This window comes from Vigna angularis, chromosome 6, assembly GCF_016808095.1.
Source record: "Vigna angularis cultivar LongXiaoDou No.4 chromosome 6, ASM1680809v1, whole genome shotgun sequence".
NCBI classification, from domain to species: domain Eukaryota; kingdom Viridiplantae; phylum Streptophyta; class Magnoliopsida; order Fabales; family Fabaceae; genus Vigna; species Vigna angularis.
In genome coordinates, this window is record NC_068975.1 from 37,754,521 (window position 1) to 37,768,968 (window position 14,448).

General features: G+C 33.1%; 2 protein-coding genes across 2 annotated transcripts; one reads left to right on the forward strand and one right to left on the reverse strand.

The window, feature by feature from the left end:
- Window positions 1-1,646: 1,646 nt before the first annotated feature.
- Window positions 1,647-5,496, forward strand: LOC108343101 (protein FAR1-RELATED SEQUENCE 11). The gene is made up of 4 exons (XM_017581166.2): window positions 1,647-1,804; window positions 2,567-3,629; window positions 4,070-4,513; window positions 4,649-5,496. Exons 2-4 carry the CDS (start codon window positions 2,649-2,651, stop codon window positions 5,249-5,251), a joined length of 2,028 nt encoding a protein of 675 aa, XP_017436655.1. The 5' UTR covers window positions 1,647-1,804; window positions 2,567-2,648; the 3' UTR covers window positions 5,252-5,496.
- Window positions 5,497-8,760: 3,264 nt separating this feature from the next.
- LOC108341765 (ATP phosphoribosyltransferase 2, chloroplastic) lies at window positions 8,761-12,807 on the reverse strand. Its single transcript, XM_017579412.2, has 11 exons — window positions 12,423-12,807; window positions 12,236-12,295; window positions 12,020-12,133; window positions 11,501-11,566; window positions 11,302-11,409; window positions 11,105-11,188; window positions 10,323-10,424; window positions 10,068-10,181; window positions 9,908-9,988; window positions 9,689-9,808; window positions 8,761-9,318 (listed from the first exon to the last, which is right to left on the reverse strand). Exons 1-11 carry the CDS (start codon window positions 12,633-12,635, stop codon window positions 9,223-9,225), a joined length of 1,158 nt encoding a protein of 385 aa, XP_017434901.1. The 5' UTR covers window positions 12,636-12,807; the 3' UTR covers window positions 8,761-9,222.
- Window positions 12,808-14,448: the final 1,641 nt, after the last annotated feature.

Below are 14,448 nucleotides of genomic sequence, written 5' to 3' on the forward strand. Positions count from 1 at the left end.
AATTTGTGTAATTTAGATAAATATTTATCTGTGCTGTGAGTTAAAATACAAGTTCAATTCCACAGGGAGAATCTAATTTTATTGAATTGAAAGGTTCAAATGATGTAAAAGATAATGTTTTTTATTAAATTGTCGTATTTAATATAATTATATAAAGTTTTGAAAAATAAATGAGGCGTGGATATATAATTTGATAGATTTTCTAAATGAGTGCACTCTTTCTTCAAGTAAAAATTATCTTTTACAAGAGAATAAACTTAAGCATAGAGATAATACTGTTTAAATTTTCATTCGCTTATAATTATACTTCAATTCAATTTCAATGCGAGAAAAATTTCATAAATTATATTGGTTCATATTAATTTATACCAGAGTTATATATAATTGCCTACTAATCTTTTACTAATCTTTTATTAGATCAATCTATTATATTTTCAAATATTAAAAAAAGTTTACAACAAAGAGACTATACATGAGCATCATGATATTTAATTGTAGAACTCTCATGAAACTTTTTCACAAAAAACGGTAGATGCAAACGTTAAGATTATGAACTTTACAATCTACTGATTTTTTTAGTCCATTAAAATCAATAAAAATGTGGATTAATAAGAAAAAAGTTGCTACTTTTTGTTTTTATTGGAATACTGTTTGACGTGGAGGGAGTTTACGAGGATGATTTGGTATGAACACGGGAGGTTGACAATTTAATTAATCAAGTGAAAATGTAGGAAAATATTTTTTTAACAACTTTTTTTTAATAATTTTTTTATAATGTGATAGCTTATAAAATATACCAACCAATCAAATAATAACATATAGTCTATTGTCAAAAATTGTTAAAAAAAATTGTTAAAATATCATAATCTAAAAATATTTTCATAAAATCTTTTAAAAAAAATTATTTAAAAAACTCAAAAATCACATTTATCTGTTATTATCATATTTGCAACCTATAATATGATAAACCCATTGTTATTTTATAATCGAGTACCATATTATACAATTGAAAACGATACAAGAAAATATTTTAATAAAGTTAGAATAATTGCATTGAATCGAAATTTAACGAAATGTACCATATATCTAATACGAAACCAATGAAAGTATCTTGATTTTGAAAAGGAAAAACATATATCTTATACGAAAAGAAGTTATTATAAAAACTATATTTTTATCTTACCCACAGAAAGGTTTAGAAGAAAATACTAATTTAGCCCATATCTTATACTATATTTTTCTCTCATATACTAGAATTATCCATTGATATTAGAAGGGCAATGATATAGAAGGTAGAAAAGTGGATAAGGTCAAATTTGAAATATAAAAGATAGAAAATGGAATGAGAAAAATGTTTAAGTTATAAATTTTGCTGAATTGGAAGGTTAAAATTTTATTTTTAAATACTGTTTAAAATAAGGCATACCTATTTTAAAATTTAAAAAATAATAATCTAATATAAATACCGTTTGCTTAAAAAGTTTTATTAATAAAAGGTTTCTTAAGATTGTACTTAAAAATTATCAAATGGCTTTTTGATTTTCTACCTCTTATTCCAATCCTGAAAGGCACAGACAAAGATCCATTTTCGTTTTTGTAACATTAGTTTTAAATTGTAAATATCATTTGATTGATTAATACAATGTTTTGTTTTTTAAGGTCATGTTTGAAAAAAGCGGTGTGGTTTAACAAAGCGTATATAATTGTAAAAGAAGATAAGAAAGGGGGAAAGAAAATCGTAGGTTTGGACTGAAACCCTAACTCCACTCGACCGTGCCCAATTTGATCGCCGCCGCTGAATCAGGTTCGAAGGTTTTCCGATGCTTTCTGTATTCTCTCTTCTCTCTTCTCAGTTTCATCTATTCCTTCCTCTTTTATTTTCGATTACAATTGTTTTTCCCATTTTCCCGCTTCCGTCATTTACCTTTCTGTGCTTCCGTGATCTGCTACATCGCCCTCCCCGTTTTCAACTGCTCCTTCCTCTGTCGTTTCTTTAATTTCGATACGTTCAAGAAATCAATATAGTTAGATAGATAGATTGGTGGTGACATCGGTGGTACCACTAATTATTTTATTGCATTTCTATATAATATATTCGATTTCTTTATTTATTTATGAAACCTTACTTCTTTCATCGATTCTGTAATTTTAAGTTTTGCATGCTTTCCAATTTAGCTTTCTTCTCCGCATTACTCCTCTTTAGATCACACGCCATATACTGTTTTTTTCACTTTCTGATTCCTTTATGCTTTGACATCTTTTGGTTGTCCAAAACATATGTGTAGATATATACAACTCTAGCATCTAATAAAACGAATTGTAATTTATAAAGATGAAACACGACGTATCTAATTAACTCGTGTTAATTGTTTGAGAAATAGATTGAAAACTATCAGTGGAATTTCTTGTAATCTGTATTCCAAAAAGTACTCACTAATGTCATTTTAACATTTATGTTCGCATACAAGTGATTGTTTTCTGTTATTTAAGACCATATAAAAATGAGTTTGTTCCTTGCTGTTTTTCTGATTTGTTGACTATATTTTTATATTTCTGATCATGGCAGTGGATTATTTTCACTTTTGTTTCCTCCCTAAAAGATTGGGTACCTGCTATGCGATATCTTAATATCGTCACTGGAAAAATATATGATGTCTGAAGATGCTGGATCTATGTTGGTAGTTTATGATGATCCCTCGGACCAACGCTCACTATCTTTGGATGATGCAAGCAGCACTGAGGAGTCACCCGATGAAACGAGGCTCTCCTTGGAAACAACACATGATGCTATTCCATACATTGGCCAAAGGTTTGCCACTCATGATGCTGCTTATGAATTCTATAGTGAATTTGCCAAAAGGAGTGGCTTCTCAATTAGACGTCACCGTACAGAAGGAAAAGATGGTGTTGGAAAAGGACTTACTAGGCGCTACTTTGTTTGTCACCGTGCTGGCAACACTCCTGTCAAAACATCAACTGAAAGCAAACCTCAAAGAAATAGAAAGTCTTCTCGCTGTGGGTGTCAGGCTTATATGCGTATTAGCAAAACAACAGAATTTGGAGCTCCAGAATGGCGTGTGACTGGTTTTGCTAACCACCATAATCATGAACTTTTAGAACCAAACCAAGTTCGATTTCTCCCTGCATACAGAACTATCTCGGATGTTGATAAAAATCGAATACTAATGTTTGCCAAAACAGGAATTTCTGTTCATCAAATGATGAGGCTTATGGAGCTTGAGAAGTGTGTGGAACCTGGATATTTGCCTTTTACTGAAAAAGACGTAAGGAATTTACTCCAGTCATTTAGGAAATTAGATCCAGAAGAAGAAAGCTTAGATTTATTAAGAATGTGCAGAAATATTAAGGAGAAAGACCCTAATTTTAAATTTGACTACACACTTGATGCAAACAATCGTTTGGAGAATATTGCTTGGTCTTATGCTTCATCAATCCAATGGTACGATATCTTCGGTGATGCAGTGGTGTTTGATACAACACACCGGCTGACTGCTTTTGACATGCCGCTAGGGATATGGGTTGGAATAAATAATTATGGAATGCCTTGCTTTTTTGGCTGCACACTTTTACGGGATGAAACCGTGAGATCGTTTTCCTGGGCACTAAAGGTACTGTGATGAAGTTAACATCATTAATTTTTTATTTTTTATTCAAATTGTGTCGTGGGCTCTTCAATATTTTACATACTGCCCTAATTAGTGAAAACAGGCGAAATGGAAGGGCAACAAATTTTATATTGAAGTCATAAACAACATGGTAGTTTCTAGGACATACTAATGTTCATGTGGTAATGAGTGGATGGCAATTAAATTACTTCCACTGCAAAATCTTTCTTGTTGAGTTGCCTATGCTTTGGTAGATGTGTCCTTATAATAGTCTTGTTTTCTTTTCAATTATTATACAATGGACAAGAATGCTGTTGAAAATTTATTTCTTTAACTTTTTACTTGTGGAATCTAAATTTACGAGAAGTTACGCATCTTTTTAATTTACATTGCTTGTTTCTTTTGTTTTTCTTTTTTTTTTCTATAAATCACCTTCTTGGAAGGCTTTCTTAGGGTTCATGAATGGAAAGGCTCCACAAACTATATTAACCGACCAAAATATATGTCTCAAAGAAGCACTATCCACAGAAATGCCTACAACAAAACACGCTTTCTGCATATGGATGATAGTAGCAAAGTTTCCATCTTGGTTTAATGCTGTTCTAGGGGAACGGTACAATGAGTGGAAGGCTGAATTTTATAGACTTTATAATCTTGAGTCAGTTGAGGATTTTGATCTAGGTTGGAGGGAAATGGTTTGTTCTTTTGGGCTGCACTCCAATCGGCACATGGTTAATTTATATAGTTCACGCTCTCTTTGGGCGTTGCCATTTTTGAGAAGCCATTTTCTTGCTGGAATGACTTCAACTGGTCAGTCAAAGTCAATCAATGCTTTCATTCAACGATTTCTGAGTGCACAAACTCGCCTTGCACACTTTGTTGAACAGGTATTATATCTTTATGTCTCTATTGATTTGGATGTTGTTGTTAGTTTTCAAAGTGTATTTGCAGATTTGGTTTTATCCAATGTTTTATAGTGAAAGATCTATATCTGTTAACATGTTGTTTTTTGGCATAATCAGGTAGCTGTTGCTGTGGATTTTAAAGATCAAACTGGAGAACAACAAACCATGCAGCAGAATCTCCAAAATGTTTGCCTCAAAACAGGGGCCCCTATGGAATCACACGCTGCCACAATCCTCACTCCTTTTGCCTTTTCAAAGCTCCAAGAACAACTTGTACTGGCTGCACATTATGCATCGTTTCCAATTGAAGATGGTTTTCTTGTGAGGCACCACACCAAAGCTGAGGGAGGTCGGAAAGTTTATTGGGCCCCTCAAGAAGGAATTATAAGTTGTAGCTGCCATCAGTTCGAGTTCACTGGTATTCTTTGTCGGCATTCTCTTAGAGTTCTTTCGACAGGAAATTGCTTTCAGATTCCAGATGGATATCTTCCTATTCGATGGCGTCGCATAAGCATGCCCTCTTCTAAGCTTCTTCAAAGTGCGCCAAACGATCATGCCGAGAGAGTTAAGTTACTACAAAACATGGTTTCATCTCTGATGACAGAATCTGCTAAATCTAAGGAACGGTTAGATATTGCAACAGAACATGTTTCTATCCTTCTGTCTCGCTTAAGAGAGCAACCAATTTCTTTGCAAGGTGGTGGAGAGTCCCAGAATTAGCACACCTCACACATACATGATCTTTACCAGAGTCCCATAAGGGCCGCATTTCCAAGTTAGATGTTCTGGCAATAATTCCTTCATCTAAAAGGCCAGCATTGTCTCTACGAAAATGAAAAAAATGAAGAGAATTGGAGATGGTTCCAAAGAAGTAAGCTTACAAGTTATATATAAAAAAGAATTTCTCCCCCCAAAATAACAAACCTTGCAAGCATTTGATTTTGAATCTGGTATTGTATGAATTAGTCCCCATCGTGCTAATCTCTGCATACATAATACCCAGAATATTTTCAGGTAAGCAAAACTAATTTTCAGTTGCAGAAAGTAAAAACAGGAGTAACTAAAATTCAACTAGAGGTACAAACTGCCAGAGCCTAAAAGTTGAGTGCTACAAACAGTCTTTGCATGCTCTTCCCACAAGTTCTCTATTGTTATAATTTTATCAGGATCCCATCAAATAGTGAGTGGGCGAAATTTTATCAGGATTCCATCAAATAGTGAGTGGGCCCAGTTGTTTCCATTTCTCCAGCCTAAATTGAATTGGGAACCATTCATCAAAGCTATAAGAGATGTAACAGATGCGATCAAATTTATGTTGGATTTCGCAACCACTTGACCTTGTTAAACAGTCCAAGTTTTGTGAATCTTAATCTTGTCAAATCAATTGCGAGCAGCAAATACTAGCCAGAAGATACATCTTGCCAATGCTCAAATGAGTAAATATCATGCAGGATGATATTCTTCCCACCACTCTACCAAAAGTAACAGTTTTGAAGCATTGTTCATGGAGAAAGCTAACTAAGGTGGCTCTAGTTTCTTCTTATAAGGAAGAAAAAAAAATTGGAGTGGCAACAATACAATAAAATTCCAGCAAAATTCCTAATTTGCCGGGTATTGTAACTATAATTGAAAAGGTGTAATCAGATTATCCATCCTGTGTTCGGCCAACTGAGCAGAGAAATCATAGAGTTTATGCAAGGGATGGAACAAAATTTTGAAATGAACATCAAAAACACAGTATTGAAAATAGAGTGGGTGTAAAATATGAAACCAAAAAAAGAAAGTAGTAACAGAAAGTGAGAGAATAAAGGAGTTGAAATAACTTGTCGAGGAAAAGATGGTTATAAGTTGACGGATGAAGAAAGTGGGAAACATGTTTAATGAAGGAAGTGAGTGAGAGACAAAAACCTCAGACAGCCGAAAATTAGTGAAGAAAGTGAGACGGAGAGGGAGGAAGCTTACAGTGACAGAATCGAAAGACTTCATTGTTGAACGTTGAAGTGAGTTGTGGGAGGTAGCGAAAGCAGAAAAGGGTATGAGTGTTACGTATGATTAGTTTAGTAGGTGAAAAAATGAACGATCGTTGAAAGAAGAAAAGGGAAGAAAAAGGAAAAGAAGGAACAATTGGAAAGGAAGGAATAGGAGAAAAGAAAGTTGGTTGGAGAAAGAAAGGGAGAAAAGAAGAAGACCGAATAAAAGAGGTGGCGATGCTGCAAACATATAAACAAACAAAGAATCAGTGTTCTGAAGAGAGAAAGCAAGTTGTTCCTCATAGTAATAGTCAATTTATAGAAAGTTAGCATGCAATGCTTTAAACACATGAAGTTTTTTATTATATTGTCCTATTTAATATAATTATATGAAGTTTTGAAAAATAAATTAGGCGTGAATTTTATTTTTCAGAATTGAAAGAAAAGTTTTAATGGCACAAATCGACAATTACTTGTATTTATTGTTCTTTCTTCTTGCAATCTTAGTTGCTACTTTGTTTGATTAATGCGTTTTAATAACAAATGTGTGATTATGCTATGACGAATTTCTAGACTAAGTACTAAGTTTATTGAAATTGTTCGGGTAGGGTTATCTAGCTCTTGGAAATTATAGAATTCCTTGATTTCGTTAAAATCAAATGGTAAGGATTTATAGAATAATTCTTGATCGCTTGTGATAAAATCAAGTGGCTAAACTAATATACAAGTTGAACGTTTTCGCGAAGACTGAATGGTGTGGATCGATCAGTTGGATTGTTTTTTTATTAGGATAGATCTATCAGTTGAATGCTTTCTCGATGATTATTCAAAACGTTTCCTAAACTTTTTAGATTATAATCGTTTACGTTACAGATAAGCTAATTGCTTGAGAGATCACAATGATTCTTTTCAGAATTTTCTTGATTGTCCTGACACTAGATCGACGGTCAGTGTAATAAACTTTTTGGTTGAAAGTATGGTAGGAATCCCTTAAAATGTTCCGTCATCAATCTGTTTAAGAGGGGATAGGAGTTCCCTAAAAAAGTTCCATAACCTTATTAAAGACATAATAAGAGTTTGCGAGGAATATTCTTTGACCAACTTGTTGATGATGCAACAAAACTTTATTATGAACCTAATTGACTAGTTCTTGGTGTGACAAAACTTTACTAAGAATGTTCCTTAACCAACAACCAAAATTGAAAAAATACAAGCTTGGACCTCAAGATTTCAGTCAGCAAAGACATTTATCTCCATGACTTTTATAACATATATTGAGAAAGAACGTGAGCTCCTATCAAAAGAGTATGTTTACTTGTGGATAGTGCTGTCAAAACGGGTCATCTTGCCCAACCTGACCTGGTCTACCACAGGTTGATCACTTAATGAGCTAACCCAATCTAGCTCATTTATTAGCGAGTCGAAAAAATTTGAATTTGACTCAACTGATCACGGGTTGACTCATTGGCTCACTTAATTCTCAAAATAAAAAAATTAACATACAACTCAAATATAATCCAAAAGCAAACCCAGAAAATAAATAAGTAAGTTTATAATATTGATAGTTTGTGTCACTTAAAGTCTTTTTATTTATTTCCATTTACTATACAATAAAAAAATGTTAATTAATAATATTAAAACCTAAAATAATAAATAATTAAATTAAACTAGGTGAGTTGGTGAGCCAATCCAGCTCATCATGGATTCAATCTGGATGAACCGGATTAAAAATTGATCTGTATAATAAATTTCACTTTTTTCAAATCCAACCCGACCCAAACCCGTAATAAACCCGTAATAAACCGAATTAGCCCCAGGTTCTAACTCATTTTTTCTTCGTGCAATTCTGTAATTTCTTCCTTTCACTTAAAAATTTCAATTCTCCCACCTTTCATCTTAAGTTCCGAAATACATATTCTCGAACCATTTTTTAAATGTACAATTTAAAATATAAAACATTTGTATTTCAAATAATAGTTACCAAAATACAAAAATAAAAAATATAGTCTACATTGCGCAAAATATAAAATGTACTTTTCAGTATAAAGAGTAAAAGCTGAAATAAGATGGAGAAGGAGAGAAAGTGGTGGAGGAAAAGAGGAGGAAGAAAAAGAGGGAAAAGGAAGAACCGGTGGAAGAAAAAGCGATAAAGGCAGAAAAAGGGTAAAAAGAGAATCGGGGGAGGAAGAAAAAAAGGGAAGAGAGAAGGTGTCACTTTAGGAAGATGAAGGGAGGAGACTACCAAGCACAAACAGCAAAGCAGCTAAAAAAATCATTCATTAAGACATAATTCTTCGCTGGGCGGTGGCGCCAGCTTCTAATATCATAACCTCGTTCCATAGTTGGCCAGTGATTAAGGTCACAAATAAAAACCACTTAAAGCATTAAAATTACAACACTGAAGCAAAATCCCAGAGCAGTTAAACTTAAAACATATCCCCCGCCACCAACAAGAAGACAGAGTCACTATTCTAGCCATTACCAATGTTATGAAGAGAACGAAAGAAAGATAGACGATGCAGGCTTGCTACAAAAATTTTAATCTATAGAGCAATGTGGCACTATAAATAACAAGCTAAAACTGATTTTAAGTTATCTAAGTCCTCCATTCCGGTATACTACTCGTCTTTTGCAGCCTTCACCATAGATTTAATGTTCTGCTTTGGCAGAATTGGAAAAACGAAACGTCCACTAATGTCTCCATGAATTGATCATAAATGGCTACAGCCCAAGTTTAGATAGGAGCTGACGCCATCTTGGAGTTTCTTCATCGAAAATATAGGTCAAGGGTGATATAAGAACTCCACTGCCTCCAATCTGATGCATTGTAGTCAACAGGAAATCATGAGAATCAAAGATGAACAAGAAAATAGTTTTTGATATGCGAGTAAAGCAGCGACCATTGTATTTTGCTCAAATATAATGCCACATGATAAGCGGAAGCTTTCACAAATTTTCAAGAATTTTCTGGTGAAACTTGCAGTTGGTGGCTAGCCAGTGATAAGGGGAATCAATCATTCAAATCACCAACGCCCATTCTACCCTCATCTCCTAATTTTACTCGTATGTTTTACCCCACAAGCTAACAAATATTTCCACACCAGTTTCATAAATAGTGGTGGCAAAATATCTTTTCTCTTTGATAAATGATAATAATTCCAAAAATTTCATTAGCTCAAAAACTCACCGCTCTCAGTTGTTGTATAGACTTGTACAATGCCTTCTTAGGCACGCATATGACAATGGCATAATAGTCCGAAGTTACCTTCCCGTCACGCTTACAGAAAACAGGACTTACAGTGGGACCCTGCAGACAGACAATCAAGTGCGTTTTTTACAATTGGGAAACAGTTGTAACAAAAAATGTCATAATTAGAAAGCCCTAATACTTCATTTCATATCGCACCTGCAGACCAGCTAATGATGGTTGACTGAGTATTCTCTCAGCCACTTCCTCTGCACTGCTTCCCCTCATGTTTGCAGTAACCTGTCAAGTCAAGCATTAGAAAGTGGAATTAAAATAAAGACGACGATGGTAGAGATATTGAGAATCATAAACTATGCACCGTGAACTGCCCAATCGCCCTCAGATGTGCTTCCAATCGCTCGAGCATCTCATGTGTTGTTTCAAGTACTCCTTTACGTTGGATCATTGATTTCCTGCTTGCAATAAGAACAGCCTGAAGAGCATTCAATTGTCAGAGTAAGACAGCCTGACAATGGAGAGAATACAGAAGCAGATTTCCCATGCCTAGCTTGTTTTTTAATGTACAACCAACAAATCGTCATAGTCAACATCAGAAAAGTCAACAGTTACTAACCTGGCTCTCCAAAACAACTCCACCTTTGATTTCCTTCAAGTTGTTTTCCCTCAGTGTGGTCCCACTACTTACAAGGTCCAAGATAGCATCAGCTATCCCCATCTAAATAGAGAAATAACAAAACATTACTAAGATTATAAATAACAAATACCGCATGTATGGCAGTACCATCACTAAATTGAACATGTAGTAATAGATACTTCATTTTAAATGCAAAATCAGAGGGATAATTTGGGTAGCGATTTTATATTATTTGTACAAAAGATTTTCTCGTCTGCACCATGAAATGGCCAAAATTTTGACTGAAAAATTACCGTATTAGATGTTGCCAACAGACCTTTAGCCCAGTAATTAACCACAGATCACATTCCAGACCACACCTCATAAGATAAAACAGAATACGTACACACAGAGGGAAGGCACATTGGTAATTTGATCAAATTTCACAATTCAACAAAGCACTGCAGAATTTTTAAAACCTTCTTTATTTTCTTGTGACATCTCTATAAATATACTGCAAAACTTAGCCAGCTACTATGTTTCTGCAGTTTAACAGTCTTTCATCCTTTATATGACATTTAAACATCATCGTTTTCAACTCCTAGACTAGTATATTAAGTAAGAGGACAAAGATATATTATCATATCTATAAACATGTATAGCAGGTAACATCATCCACAACCCCAACATGCTGGGAGTATTGTCATAACACAAAAGAACACGTGCTTGATAATTAGAAAATTTAAATGAACGAATTCTAGTAAACAAACAGTATCTCTCACCGCAGGAGCTGCCTCCAGTGCCCCATCAGCAGTTGAAAATGTCACATGCTTAAGTCCACTCTCTTTCATAAATTTTGGCCCCAGCTGAACAGTAAATCCAAAATTGAGATCAATTTTTCTCTTTTTAAAATATAACAGTATAAACTCAAACACAGAGATAATACTAGGAAACAAAAAATTGAAATTTAAACACTAACATAGCTGAATCCAGTAGCAACTCTCAGAGGCTTATCTTCAGTCCATTGAGGCATTTTGGCAAGCTCCTCCACTGAATTTACATTTTCAAATATTCCATATTGGGGAATCTGAAAAAACAGAGGATGTTCCAGATAACTTATTGTGCATAACAATGACAAGACCAGAATCTAGAAGTTTTACAACATATTTTAAACCAACCGCAAGGGATAGACGACAATCACCGTACTCCAGAGCCTCATGGACAATGATAAGATCTTCATTACACTGACAAAAGAAAATTATAGGATAAACACGAATGCGTGGGGCATTAATCTGCAATTACAGCTAAACTTACGCAAAGCAATTTCTTTCAAGCCGGAAAGTTGTGAGATACACAAGTTAAATAGGCCACATTCAATTATTAAAAAAAATGGTACTCCATCTGGCCTTACTTACAATACTCGAATTATAAATTTATCTTTTCTTTTATAAATCCCAAAGACAAACAATTAAGAGAGAAAGAGAGGGAATTAATGACAAGAGTTATTTTGGAAAAATATATATATAAATATGATAGATTCATTTTAATCAACTATATTGACCACTTTCTTCAATTCTTATTTCCGTCCTTACCAGCCAGATTTTGTATGTTCGTAATTTCAAGCAGTAAACCAGTAAAATAGCAATTAAAAAATGTGATCGAGAGCAATGAGAAATAACGTAAATACAAATGCTCACCTGGCCATGTTCACTGACGGTATCGAGTCCCACAATACCAAGGTCAAGATCTCCGGATAACAATTTTCTCACAATGTCTTTAGGCCTCTGAAACCAAACTTCCAGGTTGGACAGCTGCAGAGCAGAAAATCAATGGGGTAACATTACGTTATGAAGCTGGAAACAACAGAACTTTTCACATAAAAGGAACAAAAAAAAGGAGAACACACAACACACCTGAGGAATTTCAGCAACATACTGTCTGGGATTGACCTGCTTCACTGACAATTGACAATTCTTCACATAGGAAATACAAAATCGTAGTGAGAGTTAGTAGAAAAACATAAAAGTGCACCAAACACGATAATCATCAGAGAGCCTAATCGAATCGATTTTGCGATGAAAAAGCAATAACGAATTTTACCTTGAGAAGTTCGAGGGTGTCGGCGGACATACGACCTTTGCTGGGCAAACCGAGACGGATCTCTTTCCTGTCGAGGGGTCGGGCGGGAGGGTTTCCGTTGAGGAGTTGGGGCTCGGCCTGAGGCTGAGGCACCGAAAGCGAGGCGTAGCAGCACCAACTCCGGGAGCTGAGCGGAAGCGAAGCGTGCAGAGGAAGATTCATGGTTGTGAACATTATGAGTATTTGTAGTGCGAGATGAACAGAAGTGGCGCCGCTCACAACACGAACTCAGATTTGGCTGCTACGCTCTCTACTGTTTCTGAACAATAATGGCCACCGCGAGAATGTGTGGATATTCTTCTCCACGTACTCTTCTTGGGCCTTTACTTCAAATCAGACAACAAAACTTTCACTCACACTCCATTACTGTTATTATTTTTTTCTTGGTTAACTATACTTTACAAAATTTATTTCACAACATTTTAACAACATCGTATTATATGATTTATCAAATGTTTATGATTATTATTATTAATTGTAGAGTAATTTTAGACCAATTATAAAATAACAATATTAAAATGTTGTCAAAAAATATTGTTAAACTATCATTATTCCTTATTCTTTTACTCCTATATGTTTCATTTTGTTTTTTTCTGTATTATCCAGGTTTGGATGGAAAACAATAATCGCACTCATTAAATTTGTTGTTGATTGATATTCATATTTAATAGATAATTTAATATTAGTTAATAATTTCAGATATCGGTATTCATTGAGAAAATAAAATTATATTTTTATTTTTGTTAGTTTTAAGTTATTGTTAAAGTTTTATTTAAAGATGTATTTTTTTACTAATAATATTTGAGAAAACACTCTCCAATAATTAAAGGTATTTAAAAGAATAGAAATAAAAATTTATATTATTGTTACTTATAAATATAAATATCAAAATTACAATATAAATTTTTAAGTTTCTCCATAGAACTTATTCATCGGTTAATATATAAATTAAAGAGATAGATATAAATATTTATCTTTTTCATCAAATTCATTCATTATACTTATACGAAATGAGTAATAAGTAAATATTATTCGTACCTAATCCAACCTATTATCATTTATAATTCACATAATGTCCTATCGAAAAAATCAATTATTGTAACTATTTTCTTTTAATCAAATTATGTCATGGTATAATGTTGTGAATAGATATTCAGGTAAAAATATGAATAATAACTTTGTAATACTAATAAGTTAATTTAAATAGCATAAGATTAATTGATATACACAAATTATGTTATAAACATTTTATTGCCTTTATAACAGTGAACAAGTGTTTGGCTGTTCACATCTTCTATTATGTTATTTTATCTTAGTAAATAAAATTAAAATACTTATATTAATTTTAAATATTCAAAATAAAATGTATTATGTATTATTATTATTATTATCGTGTGACTTTATATATCATATTTATTGTGATATATAAAGTATACCTACACATTTGGACGCCGGTGGTAGTTTGTAAAAAGAGGAAATTAAGAAAATAATTTGTGTAAAAACAAATCTTAAATGTCTAATATATTTTTATAAATTTTAAATATAGTGTAAAATTAGGTTTTCACCGTTATATGTTTTACATTCGGATAAAATAAAGATTAAAAAAATATAAAGCGACATTTCCGTAAATAATTGAAACTTGTTTAAGTTGCATTATATGTTTTATATCAGCGTATAATCATATAAAAATTCTATAAATAATTGAAACTTGTTTAAGTTAGATTATAGTAGTCCCACACAACATTGTTTAAATTAAGGTTTTTTTTTTCTTACAATTTTCTTTGCAGTTGTGTGTGTGTTTTTAACTTTTTGAATGCCATTTTTACTGTTAGTTTAGAATTTAGAATTTGTAATTATGAAAAAGAAATAGAACATATAAATGCAAATGTTTTTTTTTCCTCGACGTTATGGTAAGTTTTGTGCTATAATTTAAAAGGATGGTTAGAAATAAGATGGAAAAGTTATTTATGTAGACTAAGCATGGAAA

What these genes read in the sequence shown, in the direction of transcription:
- LOC108341765 (XM_017579412.2), bottom strand. Translation starts at nt 12,635, where the DNA reads ATGTTCACAACCATGAATCTTCCTCTGCACGCTTCGCTTCCGCTCAGC. An exon ending in GAGTTGTTTTGGAGAGCCAG is followed by an intron (nt 10,182 to 10,322) that starts GTTAGTAACTGT and finishes AATGCTCTTCAG; the next exon opens with GCTGTTCTTATTGCAAGCAG. An exon ending in CTATACAACAACTGAGAGCG is followed by an intron (nt 9,319 to 9,688) that starts GTGAGTTTTTGA and finishes ACAATGCATCAG; the next exon opens with ATTGGAGGCAGTGGAGTTCT.
- LOC108343101 (XM_017581166.2), top strand. Translation starts at nt 2,649, where the DNA reads ATGATGTCTGAAGATGCTGGATCTATGTTGGTAGTTTATGATGATCCC. An exon ending in CGTTTTCCTGGGCACTAAAG is followed by an intron (nt 3,630 to 4,069) that starts GTACTGTGATGA and finishes CCTTCTTGGAAG; the next exon opens with GCTTTCTTAGGGTTCATGAA. An exon ending in TTGCACACTTTGTTGAACAG is followed by an intron (nt 4,514 to 4,648) that starts GTATTATATCTT and finishes TGGCATAATCAG; the next exon opens with GTAGCTGTTGCTGTGGATTT.